This window comes from Dromiciops gliroides, chromosome 2 (genome assembly GCF_019393635.1).
Source record: "Dromiciops gliroides isolate mDroGli1 chromosome 2, mDroGli1.pri, whole genome shotgun sequence".
NCBI classification, from domain to species: domain Eukaryota; kingdom Metazoa; phylum Chordata; class Mammalia; order Microbiotheria; family Microbiotheriidae; genus Dromiciops; species Dromiciops gliroides.
This window is the reverse complement of record NC_057862.1, coordinates 296,884,919-296,909,587: the sequence shown is the minus strand read 5'-3', so window position 1 is coordinate 296,909,587 and position 24,669 is coordinate 296,884,919. Positions and strand designations below refer to the sequence as shown.

Here is a 24,669-nt window from a genome sequence, read left to right as displayed (position 1 = left end):
TTATTGGTATTATTCATGAAATCCTAGAATCTTAAAGTCTTAGAATTGTATCATCTTAGACTCATAGCATCTCAAAGTTGAAAGACAACTTTTAGAAGTTATATACTTCAACGTCTCAACCTTATTTAGGAGTTTCCTCTATTATATCCCTGACATCTGGATGAACATTTCCTGCTTTTTAGGTGGTGTAATTGTGAGAAATTCTCCGTTATGTTGGTTGGCCTCTCACCTGACTCAACATAGAAAAGAGACAAAGGGAGTTTGACGGATAGTCTGATGTTTGTGTTTCCTTCTGCTCCCCAGTGAACAGAGTATTTGCCAAGCCCGGGCTTCCGTGATGGTCTATGATGACACCAGTAAGAAATGGGTGCCAATCAAGCCAGGACAGCAGGGATTCAGCCGGATCAACATCTATCACAACAATGCCAGCAATACCTTCAGGGTTGTTGGAGTTAAGCTCCAAGACCAACAAGTGAGTAACCATATACAGCATATATATATATATATATATATATATATATATATATATATATATATATATATATATACACACACACACACACACACATACATATATACATACACATACATATATATGTGTATATATATATATATATATATATAAATTGAAGATAATCACTACATTTGGGGAGATCTTGTAGATGATAGGATTTTGGCTGGGACTTGAAGGAAGTGAGAGAAGTCAGGAGGCAAAGCATTCCAGGCATGGGGGACAACAGTAAAATGGGAATAAGATACTTCAATTAGCTGCTCTCTGGAGGTGGGAAACAGAGTAGGCAAAGTATATTGTATACCATAAAACACTTTACAAATGCCATCTCTTACTTTAACTTGCATTTGAGCAATCTCTTTGTCTTGAAAGGTCAATTATCTTTGAAGAATTTGTGGAACCAAAGCATCATCTCAGGACACCCTGAGTAATAAAACCCTAGCCTTCATTCCACTTGTTAAGGCTAAGGGGTTTAAATATTAATGTTTTTTCTGAATGACTCCCATTCCGAGCCTATCCACAAGGTCTATTGAGAGAGAGAGGGAGAGGCCTGCCCTCTCAGGTCTGCGATATATCTTCACTGACACCATCTTATGCTAGCCAGCTCTTACAGAGATGCGTTACCAGAAGACTGGCCAAAAGCGGATGTTTGTTTTTTTCAGCCAGAGCAGCTAATGAGGACCATGGGATCTGGGCTGGTAGAAAGTAGGCCCACATGAATGAAATCACAGATCATTTAAATTCTCTAAAGGTAGAAATGGACAGCTAGGTGGCACAGTAGATACAGTGGCTGTCCTGGAGTCAGGAAGACTCATCTTCCTAAGTTCAAATCTAGCCTCAGAAACTTACTAGCTTTGTGACCCTGGGCAAATAACCTAAACCTATTTGCCTCAGTTTCCTCATCTGTAAAATGAGCTGGGAAAGGAAATGGCAAACCCCTCCAGTATCTTTGCCAAGAAAACTCCAAATGAGGTCACAGAGAGTTGGACACAGCTAAAAACAACTGAATATCAACAAAAGTAGGATCAAGGCTGTCCATCCGAGGTGGGAGGTTAACCCTGAATAGGAAGAGCACTTGGAAACTGCCAGTCGAAATATTCTGGCATAAAATTTAGCCTTTTCTCTGCCAGACAGTTGTCTGTAAATGAACTATAGTTAATGCCCAATTATCAGGTTCACAAAATCTTCAAATTGGAAGAGACCTTATAGATAGACCGCCTAGTCCCACCTGGTCGTTTTACAAATGAAGAAAGAAAGTGACCTACTTAAGATTACACAGAAGTTTAATGGTAGAGCTGATAATAAAACCTACTTCTGATTCTCACTCAGGACTTTTTCCTCTTTTCCATCAGTTTTCTCACCCCAGACTATGCTCTAAACCATCTACATTTTCTAAGGTATACCTTCTCCTCACATGACCTCAATGTACTAGATATCAGCAACTCCAGGGGTAGAGACCAAAAGTTGAGACCCAGGATGGGGAGATCAAGGGAAAGGATGAGTATAAATCTAAAAGTCCTATTTGTTGTGGGACAGTCCTTTTCAGTCACATCAGACTCTTCATTGACCCCATGTGGAATTTTCTTGGCAAAAGATACTGGAGGTGGTTTGCCATTTCCTTTTCCAGCTCATTTTACAGATGAGAAAACTGAGGCAAATAGGGTTAAATGACTTACCCAGGGTCATACAGCTAAGTAAGTGTCTTAGGCTGGATTTAAACTCAGGAAGACTCATCTTCCTGACTCCAGACCCAGCACTCTATCTTCTGGGCCACCTAGCTGCCCTAACAACAACAAATTGTGTGTAGGGGGGTGGGGGGGGCGGGGGGGGAGGGGACAATTGGAATTAAGTGACTTGCCCAGGGTCATACAGCTAGAAAGTGTCATGTGTCTGAGGCCAAATTTAAACTCAGTTCCTCCTGACTGCAGGGCCGGTGCTCTCTATCCACTGCTCCACCTAGCTGCCCCAACAAATCATTATTCTTACATCCCTCCCCTTCTGTCTAAGAACACAGCTGCCACCCTAATTCACCTCCTTTTCTTTTGTCTGGACTATTAGAATGAGCTCCTGGCCTCAAGTCTTTCCTCACTACAAATCAATCTCCACACAGCTGCCAAAATGAATTTCCTGAAGCCCCAGTTACTCCACTACTCAAAAAACTCTCATTTTTCTCTGCCTGGCGTTCAAAATTCTTTACAGCTTGGCCTATACTTACCTTCCCAATCTCATTACCCATTTCCCCCCCTTTATACCTTCTATGGTCCAGCCAAACAGTCTTTCTTACTTTCCCATCTCAATTTCTATGCTTTTGCATAGCAGCAATCATCTATTCCCAGAACACTCTCCCTCCTTCCTCTGCTCTTAGAATCTCTAATTTATTTCAAGACTCGGATCAACTTTCACCTTCTATATGAAGCCTTTCCTGCTCCCTTCCTCTCCCACCAAATTACATCATATCTTTTTTGTATATATTTTCTCGATGCCTATAAACATATGTGTCTGTCTCTCTCAAAAGAACATAAGCAGGGGCAGCTAAGTGGTGCAGTGGATAGAGCACCGGCCCTGGATTTGGGACGACCTGAGTTCAAATCCGGACTCAGACACTTGAGACTTACTAGCTGTGTGACCCTGGGCAAGTCACTTAACCCCATTGCCCCTCAGAAAAAAACAAACAAACAAAACAAACAAACAAACAAAAAGAACATAAGCAGGGGCAGCTAGGTGGCGCAGTGGATAGAGCACCGGCCATGGAGTCAGGAGGACCTGAGTTCAAATCTGGCCTCATACCCTTGACACTTACTAGCTGTGTGACCCTGGGCAAGTCACTTAACCCCAATTGCCTCACCAAAAAAATAAATAAATAAATAAATAAGCAACTTGAGGGCAGTAACCAGTTCTTCTTCGTCTTTGGATCCCCACTGTCTAGCACAGTGCCTGCCACAGGGCAGGAATTTAATAGAAGCCTTTCACTTGATTTGCTCTGTAAAATGAGGGGCCTGGAGCAGGTGTCCTCCAAGGTCTCTCCCACAGAGTCATGGAGCAGAGGATGGAGAGCTAGCCTTGCAATAAGGAAGACCTGGGTTCAAGTTCTGCTGCTAGCTTCCACTGGTTGGGTAACTGAGTAAATTACTTAACTTGTCAGTTCCCTTGGAGACTCCCCAAGAGCAAAACTTACAAAGCAGATGTAAGAGGCACCTTAGAATCAAAGAACATAGGTAGGGCTACAAGGTAGCTGGACAATCATATAGTTCAGCATTTCAGAAAGCACAGTCCAGAGACACCTATGGGTCCCTGAAACTTTTTCAGAGGGTCTGTGAGAGCAAAACTATGTTCATAATAATACTAAGATGTTTTCATTTCTAATATGGTATTACACACACACACACACACACACAAAAGTTTAGGGGGTGGAAGGGCTCCTCAATAATTTTTAAGTGTATAAAGTGATCCTGAGATGAAAAAGTTTGAGAACCACAGATCTAGTCTACTGCCCATCACCACCAATTTTACAGATGAGGCAATTGACCAGTTTACAGGTTATGACCAATGTTCAGGTAGATATCTTATGCACATTATCCAGATTATCTATCTATTAAACCAAATGGTCATTGAAGGACTAAAATGATATGGGGTAAAGAACTATTTGTAAGCCCATCCCAAACCCAAATAAACCAAAATGCTGAGTTCCCAACATATGTTGGACATTATTCAGTAAATATGATTGAATACCTCCAATGACTGGGGAATTATCCTCACAAAGCAGTTCATACAACAGTCAAATAATTCCAGTTGTTAGAAAATTCTTCTTATATTGGGTGAAAATTGCCCAGGGTCACACAGCTGGTAAGTGTCTGAGGTCATATTTGAACTTAGGTCTTCCTGACTCAAGGCCCAGCACTTTATCTACTATGCCCCCAGCTGCCTTCAGAAGTCATGTAGAAAGAGCATTAGGATGTATGACATATATTGAATTGCTTGATTTCGTAGGGAGAGTTGAGTAGGGAGGGAAGAAGAAAAATTTAGAAAACAGAATTAGCTCAAAGGCCTTAACTCCATCAGAGTGGGCTCAAGGAGGGAATAACACACGCACTCAGTTGGGAAGAGTAATCTATTTAACCCTACAGAAAAGTAGGAGGGGAGGACGATAAGGAGGGATAGGTGAATGAAGGGAGGGTAGAGTGGGGGAGGGGGCAGTCAGTAGCAAAACACTTTTGAGGAGGATTAGGGCAAAATAAGATAGACAATAGAGTAAATATCATTGGAAGGGAATGGAATGGAGGGAAATAGTTATGATGATTGACTACAATGTCAAAACGTATGGTACCTACTCTGCTGGACTATTGTGAAGAAAATTCTCTGTCAAGTTCAAGGTACTATATAAAAATTATGATGAACAGGATGCTATCAGAAAAACCTGGAAAGACCCACATGAACTGAAGCAGAGAGAAATGTACTTTATACAAAATAACAGCATTAGTGTAAGATGATCTGCTGGGAAGCACATGGTTATTTTCAGCAAGGCAATGATTCAATACAACTCTGAAGAACTTATGAAAATTGCAGTCCATCTACCAAGAAAGAACTGATGGTATCTGAAAACAGACTGAAACGCATTTTTTTGGACAATTCCTTAATCTGAAGTTGTTTTAATCTGTTTTCTCTCACAACCTAGATAATATAGAATTGTTTTCCATGACTACTCATGTTGAATTGTTTGAGTTCTTGGGGTGGGGGTGGGAGGGGAGGGAGAAAGAGAAGTTGGAACACAAAGTTTAAAAAAAAATTGATGTCAAAATTTGCTTTTACATATAATTTGGAAAATAAAAGTCTAAAAACCAAAAAAAAAGAAAAAAGAAAAAAAGAAAGGAAGGAAGGAAGGAAGAGCATTAGGCCAGGGGCCAAGAGAACTGAGTTCCAGTACTGTCACTTATTAACTATGTGACCTTACTCGTATTTCTTCTTCTCTTTTGGGTCTTAGTTTCTCTATAAATTAAAAGGTTGAACCAGAGGGTCTCTATGATTCTTTCCTGTTCTAAAAATTCTCTTCTATCGGCTCAAAATTCTCCATGAGTATTTATTCAGAACCACTCAAATATTAACCTGGAAGCTGGGCAATGTATTTGGAACAAGAGCAAAGCATATTGGGGCAGCTAGGGGGTGCAGTGGATAGAGTACTGGCCCTGAAGTCAGGAGGCCCTGAGTTCAAATCTGACCTCAGACACTTAACACTTACTAGCTGTGTGACCCTGGGTAAGTCACTTAACCCCAATTGCCTCACCAAAAATAATAATAATAATTTTTTTTAAAAGAGTAAAGCATATTTAGTAACGGCAAAAAAGGGATCATGGCCTAGTGGCCTAGTGGCCTAGTGGCTTAGTGCATCCTAGATACGTGACCCAGGACAAGTCACTTAATCTCTCAGTAACTCTAAGCAACTCTCAATACAACCCACTCGTTTTCAAAGTGCTTAATTGCTAACAAGATGCTTTCTTCACAACAGCATCAAGAGATAGGTAGCACAGCACTCTTTCCCATTTTCCATACAAAGAAACTAAGATCTTATGAGAGCTAGATTTGAACCCAGGTCTCCCAATTCCAAGACCAATCCTCTTACATCTATTCCTGATTTAAAATTCAAAATTAATCAAGTCTCAACTGATAATAGGACCAGGGAACAGGAGCAAAAACCTTAGATGATTCTTAACCTCCCCAGTAAGGTCTTTTCCCCAACTAGGAACAAGGGAGGGCACGGCAGGTATTTGGAATAAACACCCTTTTTGCCACCTTCCCATTTGGAGTTTATTTTTAATCTTCAAAGCCTCAGAAAAGAACCTGAGAATGAATGTGTGAGTACATCCTCCACTTGAGAATCACAGATTTGGGACAGAGGCGGAGGCCACCCATGTTGTGTGGGTTCTGTTCGCTGGATAAGCCCGGCATTTACTAACCCCTGGAGAGCAGATGATTTAGTGAGGACCAAATGGTTTTGAGACAGTGGCAGGAAGCTTTCCAGGGCATTGTGACTTTTGGTGTCTGTGATAGAGAGAACCACATTTTTGGAGTTTTCTGTTTCATTTTTCAATAATAGGAGTTTATATTCTTAGTCTCATGCAGTCCTAGAATAATAATAATAATAATAATACTAATAATAATAATAGATAACATTTATATAGCATTTAGTATGTGCTAAGCACCTTACAATTATTATCTTATTTGATCCTCACAATAACCCTGGGAGGTAAGTACTATCATCATCCCCATTTTACGGTTGAGGAAATTGAGGCAAACAGAGGCACAGTAACTTGCCCATGGTCACACAGCCAGGGAGTGTCTGAGGCTAGATTTGAACTCAGGTCTTCCTGACTCCAGCCATGAGGCTCTATCAACTATATCACCTATCTGCCTCATGCCTCATTTTAGCATGAAAAGGGAGGGGTCATTGACTAGGTGTCTGCTTTCGAGGAGCTAACAAAAGAGTATTCCATAGGACGAAGCTCCTTCATGGGAAAGACTAAAGGTTATTTTTTATGCCATTACAACTCATGGAATAAATGACAGAATGTCAGAACTCGAAGGGACTTTGGAACCTTAGAACCAATGAATGGCAGAGATGGGAAGGGACTTGAGCCTATTCAGTCCAACCCTTGTATTTTACCCATGAGGAAATAGAAGCCTAGAGAGTAAGGGGGACATGGCCGAGGTCACACAGTAAGCCAGTGAGTGACAGAGCTGCCACCGATCTCCCGGGCCTATGTCCTCTTCACCACACTAGGCTTCCTCCTTGGCGGTATCTAAATTGCAGCCAGCATCTGGAAGAAACATTCCGGGATGATTCGGAAGCATGAGAACAGGAAACCAAAGGAAGAGGGCCATGCATAGCTTGGGGTCATCAGGCCCAACTGGATAGGGAACTCTTCCCCAAATTCCCCAGTCCTTGCATGTTCCAGACACCTTCACATGCCTCTAATGACTTCCTCCTTCCAAGATTTGGCAATAGAATTCCCTCCTGTTCCTACAATCCAGGGCCAAATGCTTCCACCGTTAGGAAGATTTTCCCAACCCCTGCCCACCAGACGTACCCTCTCCTTTCTCCAATCTCCACTTTATAAGACTTTCTTTAAGCACTTTAACATTATACCTTGTTTTTTGTTTTGGTTTGGTTTTTTGTTTTGGGGGGTTGGGGCAATGAGGGTTAAGTGACTTACCCAGGGTCACACAGCTAGTACATGTCAACTGTCTGAGGCCAGATTTGAACTCAGGTCCTCCTGAATCCAGGACTGGTGATTTATCCACTGCTCCACCTAGCTGCCCCCATTATGCCTTGTTTTAAAGTCTCTGTGTATGTGTGTATTTTCCTACTAGACCATAAGCTTCATGGGGATCAAAAGTTGTGTTTCGCTCATCTTTGTCCCTCCAACTCAATCTCCAGGGACTAAAACTGGACCTTACAGGAAAAAGGTGTTCAGTGAATACCTTTTAAAGAAAGAATATGCAGAAACTTCCTCCATTCCTTTTCACCTAATGAGCAGGACAACCCCACCCCCATCCAATTGTGTGCTGCTTTTTAACATCTGGAGTTGGGGGTGAGGGATGTGTGCCAGTAGCATTTGCCAATTTCCAAGGTGTGAAGGATCACACTGAAAATTTAACAATCAGTTCAAAGAGCCTGTTCCAGCTCCAGCACACCCCTGGCCCTGCCCCAGTATATCATTCAGGAACAACTCAGACTGACTATATACTTTAAAGGTAGAGAAATTCAAATGTCAAGTTATGGTCGCAGAAATCTAGACCAATCAGAGCTTAAGGGAATTTAAAAGATCATCTGGTCCATCCCCTCCTTTTACAGATTGAGAAACTGTGACCCAAGGTCACACAGCAAATTGATGGGAAAGCTACAGCCAGACCCCAACACCCAACACCTCTCTTTATAAGAAATAACCACTAGACCCAGAAACCAAAGGAATCCTAACTTGCCTAGGCTTGAGCTAAGCAGAATAAATAGGGCCTGGAAGCAGTGAATTAAGACCTACTGGCTATAAGCAATTGTCTGCAATGCCTCTGAATTGTAAAGATAGTGCTATAGGCCTACCAGGATACATCTCTCAAGGTGGGAGAACACCTACAGCCAGTTGGCATAGCAGATAGAGTGTTGGGCCTGGAGTCAGGAAGAAATGAGTCCAAATTCAGCCTCAGAAACTTACTAGCTATGTGACCCTGAGCAAGTCACTTAACCTTTGCCTCAGAGAAAGTACTTAGCACAGTGCCTGGCTCATACTAAGTGCTACATAGATGTTAGCTGTTGTCATTATCATCATTACCATTACCATTATCAGTTCTGTTGTTGTTGTCATACACCTAACACTTTGTAGATAGAAATCATAAGAAGCAAGTGAATAGGTTTCCACTAGTCTAGAACAGAGGTTGCTGACACATAGGCTGAACACTCCTGAGGGTGGCCTAAACCAGAATAAAACATAATTGGGAAATATTTAACCAATCAGGGCAGCTAGATGGCGCCATAGTGCACAGAGTGCCAGGCCTGAAGTCAGTAAGACTTCCTGAGTTCAAATGTGGCCTCAGACACATATTAGCTGTGTGACCCTGAGCAAGTCACTTAACCCTGTTGGCCTCAGTTTCCTCATCTGTAAAATGAACTGGAGAAGGAAATGGCAAAACACTCCAGTATCTTTACCAAAAAGACTCCAGATGGGATCACAAAGAGTCAGACATGACTGAACAACGACAATTTAACTGAACAAAAATACAATAAAACATAGATAATACTACATTTTAAAACAATCAATAAGCAAGCAGCCCACAGGGATCCTTACATACATTTTAGTGGCCAACATTTCTATTTTAGTTTGACACCACTGGTCTAGAAGTTAATGAGAATATGTGTTGTATACATACAAACATGTAAATGTATGTGGAATATATCTGTGAGATACGTGGTCCTATGATTCAGACCAGACATAGAGGCCTATTCATGTATATATGTAACGTGAGTGTATATAGATAACATATATTGAGGCAGCTAGGTGGCACAATGGATAGAACACAGGGCTTAGAATCAGGAAAACTCATCTCCATGAATTCAAATCCATCCTCAGATACTTACTAGCTGTGTGATCCTGGGCAAGTCATTTCAACCTGTTTGCCTCAGTTTACTCATCTGTAAAATAAACTGGAGAAGGAAACAGCAAACCACTCCAGTATCTTTGACAAGAAAACTCCAAAATGGGGTCACAAAAAAATCAGGAATGACTGAAAAAACTGAACAACTATCTATCTATCTAATTATATATGCATGTATACATGCATGTATACCCATATACATATCTTCACACATGTATACACATGTGTGTACATGTGTATGGGGTTTTGTTTCCACAGTTGTTCCAGATCCTTTTTTTTCAGCGTTGTCTGACTCAACAACCACATTTGGGATTTTCCTGGCAAAGATATTGGAGTGATTTGCCATTCCTTCTCCAGCTCATTTTACAGATGGGGAAACTTAAGCAAACAGGGTTAAGTGACTTACCCAGGATCACACAGATAGCACGTGTCTGAGACCAGATTTGAACTCAAGGTTAGTCTTCCTGACTTCAGGTCTGGTACTCTGTGCACTATGGTGCCACCTAGCTGCCCATAGATCCCTATAGAGGATAGATTGTTGTCATTAGAAAGTAAGGAAGCACATTCCATCTCACCTCAAGTGGAGTGATTGGGTATAGTAGAAGGTGTGGAAATGAACACCAATTCTTGTGCTGTTTTGTCACCCTGGAACCCTTGCTTGGATTGTCATTCAAAGGAGATGGGGGGATGCCTAGACTAAATTGCTCAACCTGAGGGTATTTCTAACAAAAGGACCTTCAAATTTTTCAGAATAGTTGAGGGCTATGATGGGTTATAAATCAACTGGCCCTGGTGTGATGGAAAGAGCACTGGATTGGGTTTCAGAAGACCTGTTGCTCGCTTCTGTATGACTTTGGAGAAGTCACTTACCCTCTCTGGTTTTGGGTTTCCCAATCTATAAAATGAGAGAGTTGGACTAGACCGTTATTATCAAATCACATAAAAATGTGGGCCACTAAATAGTATGAGTATCCCTGCAGGCCCCAGTTGAGTTAGAAAACCACATATTAACATTATCTATGATTGTATTTTTTTAATATTTCTCAATTGTATTTTAGTCTGGTTTGGCCTATGTTGATGCTTCTGAATGAGATGACTTCTGAGGGCCCTACTAGCTCTAAATCTATGATCTTCTGATCCCATGTAGTATTGACAGACAGTAGCATGTATAGCTTTGTTGCTGTTGTTCAGTCATTTTTGGTTATGTCCAACTCTTTGTAACCCCATTTGGGATTTTCTTGGCAAAGATACTGGAGTGGTTTACTATTTCCTTCCCCAGCTCATTTTACAGATGAAGAAACTGAGATAAATAGGGTTAAGTGACTTGTCCAGAGTAACACAGCTAGGAAGTGTCTGAGGCCAGAGTTGAACTCAGGTCTTCTTGACTCCAGGCCTGGTGTTCTATCCACTGCATCACCTAGCTGCCCTGTAGAGGCTTGTAGGCTTATACTACTTAGAGCTGGAAGGGATCTTAGAGATCATCTATTCCAAGCTGTTCATTTTATTTTTTTAATTAAAAATTTTTTTATTTAAAGTTTTGAGTTCCCATGAGTTTATTGTAAGGAAATCTCTCTTTAAAGTACTATATAGGGGCAGCAAGGTGGCACAGTGGATAGAGCACTGGCCCTGGAGTCAGGAGGACCTGAGTTCAAATCCGGCCTCAGACACTTGACACTTACTAGCTATGTGAGCCTAGGCAAGTCACTTAACCCCAATTGCCACACACACACACACACACACACACACACACACATAAAAGTACTATATAAACGTAGTTTACTATTTAAAAAATGATGGGCAGAATGCTATCAGAAAAACCTGGAAAGACCTACATGAGCTGATACAGATTGAAATGTACTGTATACAAAATAACAAAAATATTGTAAGATAATCGGCTGTGAATGACTTAGTTATTCTTAGCAATGCAATGATCTAAGACAACTCTGAAGGACTTATGAAAAATATAATCCATCTACAGAGAAAGAATTGATAGTATCTAAATATAGATTGAAGCATAATTTTTTTTGTTAGTTCCTTTTTCTGAAGTTTTGGTTTTGTCTGTTTTCTTTCATAACCTGGCTAATGTGGAAATGTTTTGCATGACTACTCATGTATAACTTATATTGAATTGCTTGAGTTCTTAGAGGGGAGGGAGGGAGAAAGAGAATTTGGAACACAAAGTTTTTAAAAATTGATGTCTGGGGCAGCTAGGTGACGCAGTGGATAGAGCACCGGCCCTGGAGTCAGGAGGACATGAGTTCAAATCCAGCCTCAGACACTTAACACTTACTAGCTGTGTGACCCTGGGCAAGTCACTTAACCCCAATTGCCTCACCAAAAAAAAAAATTTGATGTCAAAATTTGTTTTTACATGTAATTTGGGGAAAATAGAAATTCTAAATAATAAAATAAAGTTTTGAGTTCCAAATTCTACCCCTTTCTCCCTCTACCCCTCCCCTATCCCCTCCCTGAGGCAGTAAGCAATCAGATATGGGTTAATATGTGTGTAATTATGTAAAATATTACTATATTAGTAATTTTGTACAAAAAATGTGAATAAAAGAAAAATATGAAAGTAAGAAAGTAAAAAATAGAATGTTTCAGCCTGTGTTCAATCAATAGCAGTTCTTTCTCTGGAGGTGGACAGTATGCTTCATCATTAGTCTTTTGGGATTGTCTTGGGTCATTGCATTGCTGAGAACAGTTCTTCATCAAACAATATTGCGGTCTCTGTGTACAATGTTCCCTGGTTCTGCTCAATTCACTATACATCAGTTCATACAAGTGTTTCCAGGCCTTTCTGAAATCATCCTGCTTGTCATTTCTTATAGCACAATAATATTCCACCACCATCATATACCATAGCTTATTTAGCCATTCCCCAATTGATGGGCATCCCTTTGATTTCCAATTCTTAGCTACCACAAAAAGGAGCTGCTATAAATATTTTTGTACAAATAGGTCTTTTTCTCTTTTGGGGGGATATCTTTGGGACATAAGCCTAGCAGTGGCATTGCTGGATCAAAGAGTATGCACAGTTCTATAGCCCTTTGGGCATAGTTCCAGATTCAAGCTGCTTTTTTAAAGTGAAGGAAACTGAGGCCCATTAAAGCAAAATGAGTTGCCCAGGGTCACACAGATATTTAGTATCAGAGCCTGAATTTGAACTCAGTTCTTTTGCCTCCAAATCAAATGTTCTTTTCTCTACATCATACTCCACAGAGTACAAGGAAAAAAAAAAAAAACAAAACCTAATGGTCATTTTACCTGAACTTCTTCCCAGTGTAGGAATACCTAGGGAATTCCTGACAGGTGGTTTTCTGCCACCTGCTTGAATACCTCCAATGACAATGAGACCTTCCTAATATTGAGCTTTGATCGGCTTCCCTCTAACTTCTACCCTTCAGTTCTCTCCCTCTTCTGCTCCACCTACTGACATCCCTGGATTCCTTTAAATCCCAACTAAAACCCCATCTTCTCCTGGAGGCCTTCCCAAGACCTCCTAATTCTGGTGGGTTCTCTCTGTCATTTCCTATTTATCCTAAATATAGTTCATTTTGTATATATTTGTATGTTGCCTTCCCTATTAGATTGTAATCTCCTTGAGGGCAGTGATAGTTTTTTGCCTCATTTTATATCCCTAGCACTTAGCATGGGGCCTGGCACATAGTAGGTACTTAATATATGTTTACTGATTAATTGGCTCTCTTTCTGACCTTTGCAACCACACAGGACAAGCTTAAGGCCTTTGATCTTGCCATCACCCACAATTGTACCACCTCTATGTGTGAGAATTCTGAAATCCCCTTATCTGACCATAATCCATTGGCTTTTTACCTCTCCCTTTGCCTTTCTTTACATAACCCAGCTGTTCATCTGCCATGCTGTGACCTCCAACCCCTTGAGCCTTCAGTTCTCTCCCAAGCCATCTCCCCTGCACTAACCCCTTTTTCCTCTTTTCCCCATCTTGACTCCTTGATGAACCAATTCAATTCGACACTGTCCTCCTCCCTTGAATCCCCAGCCCCCTTATCAAATTGCTGATTTTGCCCAGCCGAGCCTCAGCCTTGGATCACTCCCATCATTTATTGCCTTCACTCCTACACATGTACTACCAAATGAAGATAAAGAAAATCATGCAGCTGTTCTGAATACACTACAAACTTATGTTACACAACCTCAACTGGGCCCTCACTGTTGCTAGGCAGTCCTAGTATATCTCCCTTACCAATTCACTATGCCATTCTCCAGAGGAGCTGGTTTTTCTCCTACCTGACTGCTCCTTCTTTCTCCTTGGCCAGATCCTTCTCCAGATAATACCCTCCAACCACAGATGTCCCCCATGGTTTGGCCCTGGGCCCTTTTCTCTTCTCCACTATATACTTCTTCACTAGGTGATCTCATCAGTTCCAATAGATTTGGTTGCTGTCTCTCCACCCATAATTCTCCAGTCTACCTCTCCTGTCCAAGTCTCTCTGCTGACATCCAATCTTGCATCTCCAACTGCCTTTCAGACATCTGTAACTGGATGTCCAATAGACATCTTAAATTAAAAATATCCAAAACAGAACTCATTTTCTTTCCCTCTAAACTCTCCCCCATCTCCTACCTTCCCTGTTACCATAGAGACCAACATCATATTCCTGGTCCTTCAGGCTCCCAGTCCAGGAGTCATCCTGGACTCCTCACTACCTCTGACCCCGCTCCCCACACCCAAGCTCTTGCCAAGGCCTGCCGATTTCATCTTTGCAACATTTCTCAAAAATGCCCCCTTCTCTCTGATCATACTGCCACGAGTTGAGAACAGGTCCTCTCCACCTCATACCTGGTCTATTGCAGTAACCTGCTGGTAGGTTGGCCTGCCTCAAGTTCTGCTCCGATCCACCCTCCCTTCAGCCATCAAAGTACTTTTCCTAAAGTATAGATCCAACCATGTCACCCCACCCCACCCCCTACTCAATAAACTGCAGTGGCTCCCTATTGCCTTCAGAATCCTATTTTTTAAATGCTCTGTTTTGCATTTAAAACCCTTCATAACCTATCCCTTCCCACCTCAGCCTTCTTACACCTTATTTCCTGGCACATACTCTTCAATCCAGTGGCACATCCCTCCTGTTTGTACCACAAACAAGATACTCCATCCCTCAGCTCCTGGAACACTCTCCCTCCTTCTCTCCAACTACTGATCTCCCTGGCTTCCTTTAAGTCCCAACTAAAATCCCACCTTCTAAGGAAGCCTTCTGTAATTCCTCTTAATTCCAGTGCTTTCTGTCTGTTAATTATTTCCTATTTATCCTATATATAGCTTGCTTTACATATATTTATTTGTATGTTTTCTCCCCCATTAGATTGTAAGCTCCTTAAAGACAGGGACTTTTGCCTCTTTTTGTAGCCTCAGTGCCTAGAACAGTGTCTGGCATATAGTATCTACTTAATAAATGTTGATTGCTTTTCTTCATTATGATTTTTCAGGTACTAGAAGACAGCAGCTAATTATGTCCCCTTAAGTCTTCTCCAGGCTAAATTTCCCCACTTCCTATAACCAATGCTAGGATAACTAGGAACTTGTGGATTTAGCCGATGACCTAGAGTTGCAGGTGGAATCTTTAATCAATAAAGCTTCCAGAAATAAATTTCACATAGACTGGAATGAGTAGAAGGAGAGAAAAAGTGGAATCTCATATCTGGCGGCCCAAGAAGTTGCTGGGCGTTATAGTATGGTGGACATTACTGAGTTTGGAGTGAGAGGGCAATGATTCAAATTCTGACATAACACTTATTAGCACCATAACCATAACCTTGGGACAGCTAGGTGGGCATAGTGGATAGAGTGCTGAGTCAAGAGGACCTGAGTTCAAATGTCACTTCAGACAGTTACTAGCTGTGTAACCCTGGGCAAGTCACTTAACCCCAATTGCCTTTAACATCCAGGGCCATCTCCAGTAGTCTTGATGTGTATCTTGCCACTGGACCCAGATGACTCTGGAAGAGAGAGTGAGGTTGGTGACTTTGCACAGCCCTCCCTCACTTAAATCCAATTCACTGTAAGTCATATCACCTCCCAATGTTATGGTCCTCTTGGGGAACAAAGGACAAACAGCAATAACCTTGGAAAGCTAGTTAACCGAGCTGGGTTTCCATTTTCCCATCTGTAAAATGACTAGGTGATCTATCAGATTTTTTTCAGCTTTGAATCTTTTGGTCCTATGATCTGGGCAGCCCTGGTCCAACCCCTTTGCCTGATGAAACCCATCTATGTGCTGCCCATCTAATAGTTCCCCTACCCTGACCCAATCCTCATCCTCACAGCAATCAGTCAAAAAAAAAATTATTAAACACCTACTATGTTCCAGGTATTGTCCAAAGTACTGGAGATACAAAGAAAAAGACAGCTCCCTGCTCTCTAGTGGAAACTTGCAATCTAGTGGAGAATACAACATGTAGACCACCATGTACAAATGAAATATAGACAGGATGGGGCAGCTAGATGGCGCAGTGGATAGAGCACCAGCCCTGAAGTCAGGAGGACCTGAGTTCAAATCCGGCCTCAGACACTTAACACTTACTGGCTGTGTGACCCTGGGCAAGTCACTTAACCCCAATTGCTTCACCAAAAAAAAAAAAAAAGATGAGAAAAGAAATATAGACAGGATAAACTGGAGATGATCAACAAAGGAAGGCACTAGAATTAAGGGTAATTAGGAAAGGCTTGCTGTAGAAGGTGAGAGTTTAGCTGGGACTAAAAAGAAACAAAAGGTGGAGGCAAGGGAGAATAGCCCTGTGAAAGTGCCAGAGTCTAGAGAGGAATGCCTTGTTCCAGGTGCAGCACAGAAGCCAAAATCACTGGATTGCAGAATACGTGATTGGGGGTTAGGGGGAAGACTACGTAGGCACAAAGGGGCTGAGTAAGAGTAGAAAGACTGGAATGGTGGGAGAGGTGCCAAGGCATGAAGGTCCTCTGTTTCCAGAGCCATCAGCTGTATTATCATTTCCAGTCCCAGGCCTCACAGATGACAGGCATCCTAAGCATTAGATGGACCATCTCCCCTTGGTTGTTAGAAATAGGGTTCTCTCCTCAGCCTGACATTGGCTCATGGTGATTTGTCACAGTTTGAATCCATATTTCCCCCAGAACCTGTATGTTGTAATTTCCACTCACATCACCACTCCCCACACGCCTAAAGGACCAAGAGAGCATGCCACTTTCTCTAATTGTCTCCCAGTCTCCAGAGTTCCCACAGTAACAGCTGAGTGAGGTATTCAGATTAGCCAGGATTGAGCATCAAAACAAATATGAGAACAGAAAGGGAATGGAGCATATATCCCCCATAGCACCTTAGAAGGATGCAGGGGAGGAAAAGAGTTGTAATCCCTACAATGTACATTTGAAGAAATGTCAGGGCAGCTAAGTGGTACAGTATTTAGAGCACTGGCCCTGGAGTCAGGAGGACGCGAGTTCAAATGCAACATCAGAAACTTATTAGCTGTGTGGCCCTGGGCAACTCACTTAACCCTGTTTGTCTCAGTTTGTTCATCTGTAAAATGAACTGGAGAAAGAAATGGCAAACTACTCCAGTATCTTTGCCAAGAAAACCTCTAATGGTATCACAAAGAGTCAGATACAACTGAAATGACTGAACAACAACATATGCCTTATCTCCTCTATTCAACATTCATTCAATGAGCATTTATTAAGTACCTACTGTGTGCCAGGAGCTGTTATTACCCCCCCCCCCAAAAAAAGAGCCTGGTTTTAAGAGCTTTCATTCCACTGGTTCTAAACAACACATACACAGATAACATGGTATTTTTAGGAGGAATGCATTAGCAATTGGGAGGACCAGGACAGGCCTCATGGAGAAGGTAGCCCTTGAGACTTGAAGGAAACTAGAGAGTCTAAAAATGGAATTAAGAAGGGAATATGTTCTAGACATGGCAGGGATCCAGAAGCGAAAACACTGAAACAAAACAGGAGATGGAATGTTGTTCATGGGATAGAGGGAATAAGTCAGTCATACTGGAGCTCGCAGGGTGTGAAGGGAAGCCATGTGCATTAAGCCTGGAAAGGTAGAATGGAATCAGATTGACAGGTTTTTAATTCCAGGCCATTTCTGTTTTATCCTGGAGGCACTCAGGAGCCTCTGAAGCTTCTCAAGTCAAGAAATGACATAGTCAGAGCTATACTTAACAAATATTGACTTGGCAGCTTTTGGGGGATGGATTGGAGAGGGGAGAGGCATGACATAGAGGACTGTTGCCATTTGCCTGGACAAGTGGTGATGAGGTCCTGAGCCAGAATGGTAGTGACCATCTTAGTGGATGGGAAAGGGACTCATGCCAGAGATGTCGTGGACGTAGAATTAATGAGACTTGGCAGCTGGACTATCAGGTGGGCCAGAGTTGAAGGAGAGGGAAGAGTCATGAATGACTCCAAGCATGACAGCCTGGGTGATTGAAAGGATAATGGAAGCCTAAGTAGAAATAGAGAAGTTAGGAAGGGGGTGGGGTGGAGGAACATAATGAGTTTGCTGAGTAAAATGCCCATTAGGGAGGCAGTGATGTGGGACTGAAGTTCAAAAGAGGTTAGGGCTGGATATAGAGAGCCAAAAGTCAACTGCACAGAGATGATCATTGAACTGCTGGGAAACTGACGCAATCAATAAGAAAGGATGAAGGGAAAGAAGAGAAGGAATAGTTTTCTGTAAGTGGGGAGTGGAAAGCCACTGAAGGTTTGTGTGTAGAGTGGAATGATCATAGCAGTGCATTAGGAAGATTTCATGGGTTGAAATGTGCAGTGTGGCCTAGAGAAGAAAATAGACTAAAGACAAAGTCATATAGTGAGAAGGGTAATAGAATAATTTTTAGTAGTCAGTCAGCAAGTATTTATTAAGCATTTACTATATACCCGGGTTTTCATTGACCTTTTGTCATCTATTTTTGCATCATATAATTTTTCAGGTGAGCATGTGAATTTCTTGAGGGCAGGACCTGTGTCTTGTATGTACATATACATACATAAGATAATATATCTGTAAATGCAATAGATCATTTTTGCATTACATATATAGATAATTGCTTTTTGCCCATAGATATCATTGTTTTTGCCCATAGCATTGAACAGAGGGCCCTGAATAGAATGGGCACTTAAGTAGTATTGAATGAAAACCTCAGAGCTAAAAGAGTCCCTAGAGTTCAACTGCAATCCCTTCCCTTTATAGGTGAAGAATTTGAAGCCCAGAGAGGTAAAGGAACTCACCTAAGGGCACCTAGCTAGTAACTGGCAAAGCCAGGACTTAAGCTCAGGTACTAGAGCTCTTTCCACTGCACCAAGGTCCAAGTCTGAAAGCCTGCCCCTCTTTCTTCCTTCTGCCTCCAGCCACATCCCTCTGGCTGGGAAATCTTCCCCCGCCCCTCCCCCCGGGCTCTTCAGCCTAACAGGACTTCTTTGGGCAACAACTTGCCTACCTTCCTTCCACCCTCCTGCTTGCCTGGTTTTATTTATTTACTCATGTCTCTCCTCCTTCTCCCCCCCCCCTTCCAGGTCGTGATCAATTATTCAATTGTGAAAGGGCTGAAGTACAATCAGGCTACGCCAACATTTCACCAGTGGCGAGATGCCCGGCAGGTCTATGGCTTGAATTTCGCCAGCAAGGAAGAGGCGACCACCTTCTCCAATGCGATGCTCTTTGCTCTGAACATCATGAATTCCCAAGATGGAGGTAAGCAGATCTGCGGGCTCTACTAGGGGCTGTTTTCCTGCCTCCCTGGGTCTTTCTCTATTGGGGCTGAGCAGCATTAGCTGGAATTCTAGGCTGAACTCACCTTAAGAATATCCAAGAAGGGGGGAGGGAAAGGAGAATAAAAGGGGGAGGTGGAATCTCACTTGTCACGTGCGAGAACTCTGTTTGATTGCTAGCTGCCCATCAAGACCTATTAATACATGCTTTCCTGTCATCCTCTTCCTACTTTCTGGAGCATAGAGTTCCCAGGATGAGACTGGACAAACACCCTCATAGGTACACCTGTCCAAAGTCATATGGGGAGTTCGTGGTAGAACCCAGGTCATGGGATCATAGTTTTACCAATGAAAGAGACCTCTGTGGCCACAGAGGTCTTCATCTTGTCCAACCTACTAATTGCACAATTTTACAAATGAGGAAACTGAGATCCAGAGAGGTTAAAAAAAAAAAAACTTGCTCAAGGTAACAAAGGTAGGCAACATTCAGAGGCAGAACTCGAACCCTGGTCCTCTAACTGGAGCATTTTCTAGTATGTTGTTTTCTGAGTCCAAATTCTGTGCTTTTTCCTTATGCACTGGACTTGGAATAAAGTAACAAAATGGTGTGTCCTTTGTTGAGAAGGTAGGAGGTGTTAGAAGGAAAAGGAGGCATTCTGGAACCCAGGTAACACTAACTCCATTAGCTAGCCTCTAGATATGTTCTCTAAGGGGGCATCTTAAGGCTGGGACTCCTGCTACTCAGCTGGAGAGGCTAGCTCTTTCCTGCTGACTGGTGTAAACATTACTATCAATAAAATTGAAGTTTGGAGTGGAAAATCATTGGCCCTGAGCCTAGACTAGACAGGAGACAGTGAGTGGGGAATGTCACGCCTGCTGTCTCAGTGTGCGGCCCCCACAGAGTTATTTACAGGACTTTTACAAATATAGAAAGCGCCGCCTGCCTACATAACTGCCTAAGACTTGGTGGGTTTCCTATGACCTTTGAAAAGTTTCCTTGAAGCATCTCATCTCTCAGCCCTGCCGTGTTCTGAGCCTTCCTCACCTGAGAGCTGCTTGAAGTTTTAGACAGCAGTTATGTGGGCTTGCAAAAAAATCCAAGCTAGGTCAGAGCCATCTTGGGCCATTGGAGGAACAGAAATTGCTGGTTGGGCTTGAGGTGAATTAGCTTTCTTATGCAGGGGGGAGCTCAGTGGCCCAAACCTGAGAAGTCTTTTTGCCTGCCGGGAGCGAGCCTTATCTGAGACAGTCTTGTCTGCAAATCAGCTTGTGAAGGAAGGAGTGGGGAAAAACAGAGTTAAAGGGGAAAAAATCTAATAAATGGTTCATTAAAAAATAAATGATAGAACTAAGTTTTGAAAGGGAAGGGGAGTAGTATGAATTACTAACTGGTTACTTGCTCAGTAAACCTTAGATCACTATCAATGTGTACTCTTGTGATTGTTATTATTATTATATCAGTGCTCCAAGATGCTTTTTTTTTTTTTCAGGGCAATGAGGGTTAAGTGACTTGCCCAGGGTAACTAGTAAGTGTCAAGTGCCTGAGGCCGGATTTGAACTCAGGTCCTCCTAAATCCAGGGCTGGTGCTTTATCTACTGCACCACCTACCTCCCTCCCAAGGTGATGTTTCATCCATGTGGGGAACTCCTTCTGCCAATGTAGATCACAGTCCATTTCTCTATGCCTTAGTAGGTTGTTTCTTGTAGGCAGCAGAGTACAATGAAAAGAATACTGACTTGGGAGGCAGAGGATCTGAGTTCATATCCCACCACTGAAACTTACTAGCTATGTGACCTTGGGCAAGTCACTTCCACCTCTCTCCCCCTTCTGCCTCCTGATCTGTAAAATATGAATAATAATAAAACCTACCTCACAGGGTTATTGTGAGGATCAAATAAAACAATATAGGTAGGAGCAGCTAGGTGGCACAACAGATGGAATGCTGGACCTGAAGTCAGGAAGACCTGAGTTCAAATCCAGATTCAGACATTTATTAACTGACCCTGGGCAAGTCACCTGTTTGCCTCAGTTTCCTCAACCATAAAATAAGGATAAATCAGTACCTACTTCACAGAGTTGTTGTGACTGTCAAGTGAAATAATGTGTGTAAAATGCTTTGCCAGCCTTAAGCACTATATAGATGTTAGCTATTATTACCATCACTGGCTTTAGGATCGTGCACAAGTCACTAGGCATCAGTTTCCCCTCCTGTAAAATGAAGCCTTCTGAGGTCCTTTCCACCGCTATGATCCTATGATCCTCTGGTGATGAGCCCCCCTACATTTAGCTCAGCTGGTCCTCAGAGGATAAACTTAGAGTCCATTCAAAGTTTTTGTCATGTTATCATCACTGTGTCAGGTGACTCTTGGACAGCTCTTAATGAGGGAAATTTTTTCTTTGTTTCTAGCTAAAAGCCACCTCTCTTTTTTGGTTGTAGTTTTTGCCTTTCTTTGTACCCCCAGTGCCTTGCACATAGTAGGCACTTGATAAATGCTTGTGGACTTGATTTTGTAACTTGCGGTGCCTTCTGGCACCAAGCAGAACAAAATGTAGTCCAAGGGTCTGTGTGCAGATAAGATACCAGATAGCCCATCTAGAGGCCATGGCATTTAAAACCCCATGACCTTAAACCAAGCTTTTTTTCAACCAGCCACCATACATGGGTCCCCAAGCCTTTCCTGGTGTCAACACCAAAAGTCACTTTGTATTTTAACTATATGGTTATTTCTTACCTGTTGTGACTCTGGGGGGTGATGCGAACAGTTACCAATCTGAGATTCATCTGGGAGGTGCCGGGTTGATTTCAGAAACTAGCATCCCTTTAAGATAACTTAAGTAGAATGGTCTTGGTTATTTTCAAAACTGAAGTGACACCTTTCTGGAACAAACTTAGCTCAATATAAGGGAAAACTTCCCAACAATGAATACTCTCCAAAAGTGGAATGGCCTGCTCCAAGAGAGTTCACTCATCTCTACAGGTCTTTAAGCAAAGGTTGGATGATGACTTCAGGAAATCATAGAATAGATTCTTGTTTAGGGATGGGTTGGATTAGATGACCCTTTGAACTCTACAAGTCTGACATTCCAGGATTCTTCATGCATTCTTTTTTTTTTTTTAAGTGAGGCAATTGGGGTTAAGTGACTTGCCCAGGGTCACACAGCTAGTAAGTGTTAAGTGTCTGAGGCCGGATTTGAACTCAGGTACTCCTGACTCCAGGGCTGGTGCTCCATCCACTGCGCCACCTAGCTGCCCCCTTCATGCATTCTTATCAATAACTACACAGCTTCTCTGACAGATAGATAGATAGATGATAAATAGACATAGGCAGATACACATATGTGCATATATACACACATACACCCATATGTAGATGTGTATGTGTATACATATGTATTTATATATACACGTACATATATATATATACACATGCATGCATGTGCACATGTGTGTGTGTGTGTGTGTGTGTAGGTGGCACAGTGGATAGAGTGCCAGGCCTGAATTCAGGAAGACACATCTTCATTAGTTAAAATCTAACTTCAGACATTCACTAACTGTGTCACCCCTACTGGCCAAGTCACTTAACCCTGTTGGCCTCAGTTTCCTCATCTGTCAAATGAGCCAGAGAAGGAAATGGCAAACCATTCCCATATCTTTGCCAAGAAAACTCCAAATGAGGTCACAAAGAGTCACAACTAAAAACAACTGAACAATAACAACGTATATATATACGTATATGTATATACCAGTATATATATATATATACTGGTAACCTGATGTCACTTCACTAGATAAGAAGGAGAAAAGATTGTGGCCCATAATTCTTTTTTTTTTTTTTTTGGTAGGGCAATGAGGGTTAAGTGACTTGCTCAGGGTCACACAGCTAGTAAGTGTCAAGTGTCTGAGGTCAGATTTGAACTCAGGTCCTCCTGAGTCCAGGGCCAGTGCTTTATCCACTGTGCCACCTTCCTGCCCCCCATGGCCCATAATTCTTATGGCAAGGGAAACTCCCAGGGGAGATGGGGAAGGTAGCCCCAGGTTTAAATTATAATCAAAATCATAACAACAGCTTTTATAGAGTGCATTAAGGTTTGCAAAGCACTTTGCACATCATCTCATTTTATCCTCACGATAACCCTGAGAGGTAGGTATTATTATTATCCTTATTTTACAGATGAGGAAACTGAGGCAGACAAAGCTAAGTGACTTGTACAAGGTTACACAGATGGTAAGTAGTACAGACAAAGCATGGAATTATAAAACTAGAGTTTACGTTCTGGCTCAGCTACCTATGGGACCTTGTACAAGTGACTTAACTTCTCTGGGCCTGGATTACAACTTCTATAAAATGAAGTGTTGGATCGAATGGTCTCTTTGGCTTCTAAAGGCCTCTGTGGCTTATGAAGGCAATCGAAGTTGCTGGGACCCTAACATTTTCTGTGTTGGAGGTTGGGGCCATTTTGGGTGTCAGATCCTGGCTAACTGCCTTGAGTGAGTAAGAAGGAGTTGTATTACAGGGAGGTAATTTAATCTATCCCCTGCCTGGGTGAAACCCAAGTGCTTCAGTGACCAGGGCTCTCTGTGTCTTTTGGGTGGTGGCTATTTACAGATAAGCCAGACCACACAGTAGAGGATGAGTCATGAGTTGCAGGCTTTGGGTTAAGTGCTCCTGGTTTCATGAGAACTTCAAGGGTGGTTTCTTTGGTCATGTCCCCAACATCTCATCTTTGCCAAATTAAGCATTTGGGTGACCGATGACTTCATCACTAAGATTGTAATCCTGTTCAACAAATATTTCTTGAGTACCCTGCTACCTGTGAAACCCTATACTCAATACAGAACCTGCTTTCAAAGAGTTCCCAGAAAGAAAAGACATCCAACCAAGGTATTTATTAAGCACTCATGATGCGCTAGGGATCATGGGGTATTGAAGTTGGCTACAAAGTCAGGAAGGGAAGCGTTCAAGCCCCACCTTTGCCTCATACTGGCTGTGTGTTTTGTTGAGTCATTTGAGTCCCATCCAACTCTTTGTGGTCCCATTTGGGGTTTTCTTGGCAAGGATATTGGAGTGGTTTTGACATTTCTTTCTCTAGCTCATTTTACAGATGAGGAAACTGAGGTAAACGGGGCTAAATGTCTTACCCAGGATCACACAGCCAGTAAATGTCTGAAGCTATATTTGAACTCAGGTCTTTCTGACTTCAGGTCTGGAGCTCTATCCATTCCAATACCTAGCTGCCCACAGACTGGGTGACTCTGGGCAATTGACTTAAGCTTCTCAGTTA

The 24,669-nt window shown here is 42.2% G+C and overlaps 1 protein-coding gene across 5 annotated transcripts in view; it reads left to right on the top strand.

Moving 5' to 3' along the window:
* Positions 1-24,669, top strand: part of EVL (Enah/Vasp-like) — a 289,813-nt gene that overhangs the window by 170,234 nt on the left and 94,910 nt on the right. For all 5 annotated transcript variants that reach the window (XM_043989738.1, XM_043989736.1, XM_043989737.1 and 2 more), the window contains exons 2-3: positions 304-472; positions 19,191-19,368. In XM_043989738.1, the coding sequence (XP_043845673.1) occupies positions 304-472; positions 19,191-19,368 (347 nt within the window). The remainder of the gene's footprint in view (positions 1-303; positions 473-19,190; positions 19,369-24,669) is intronic.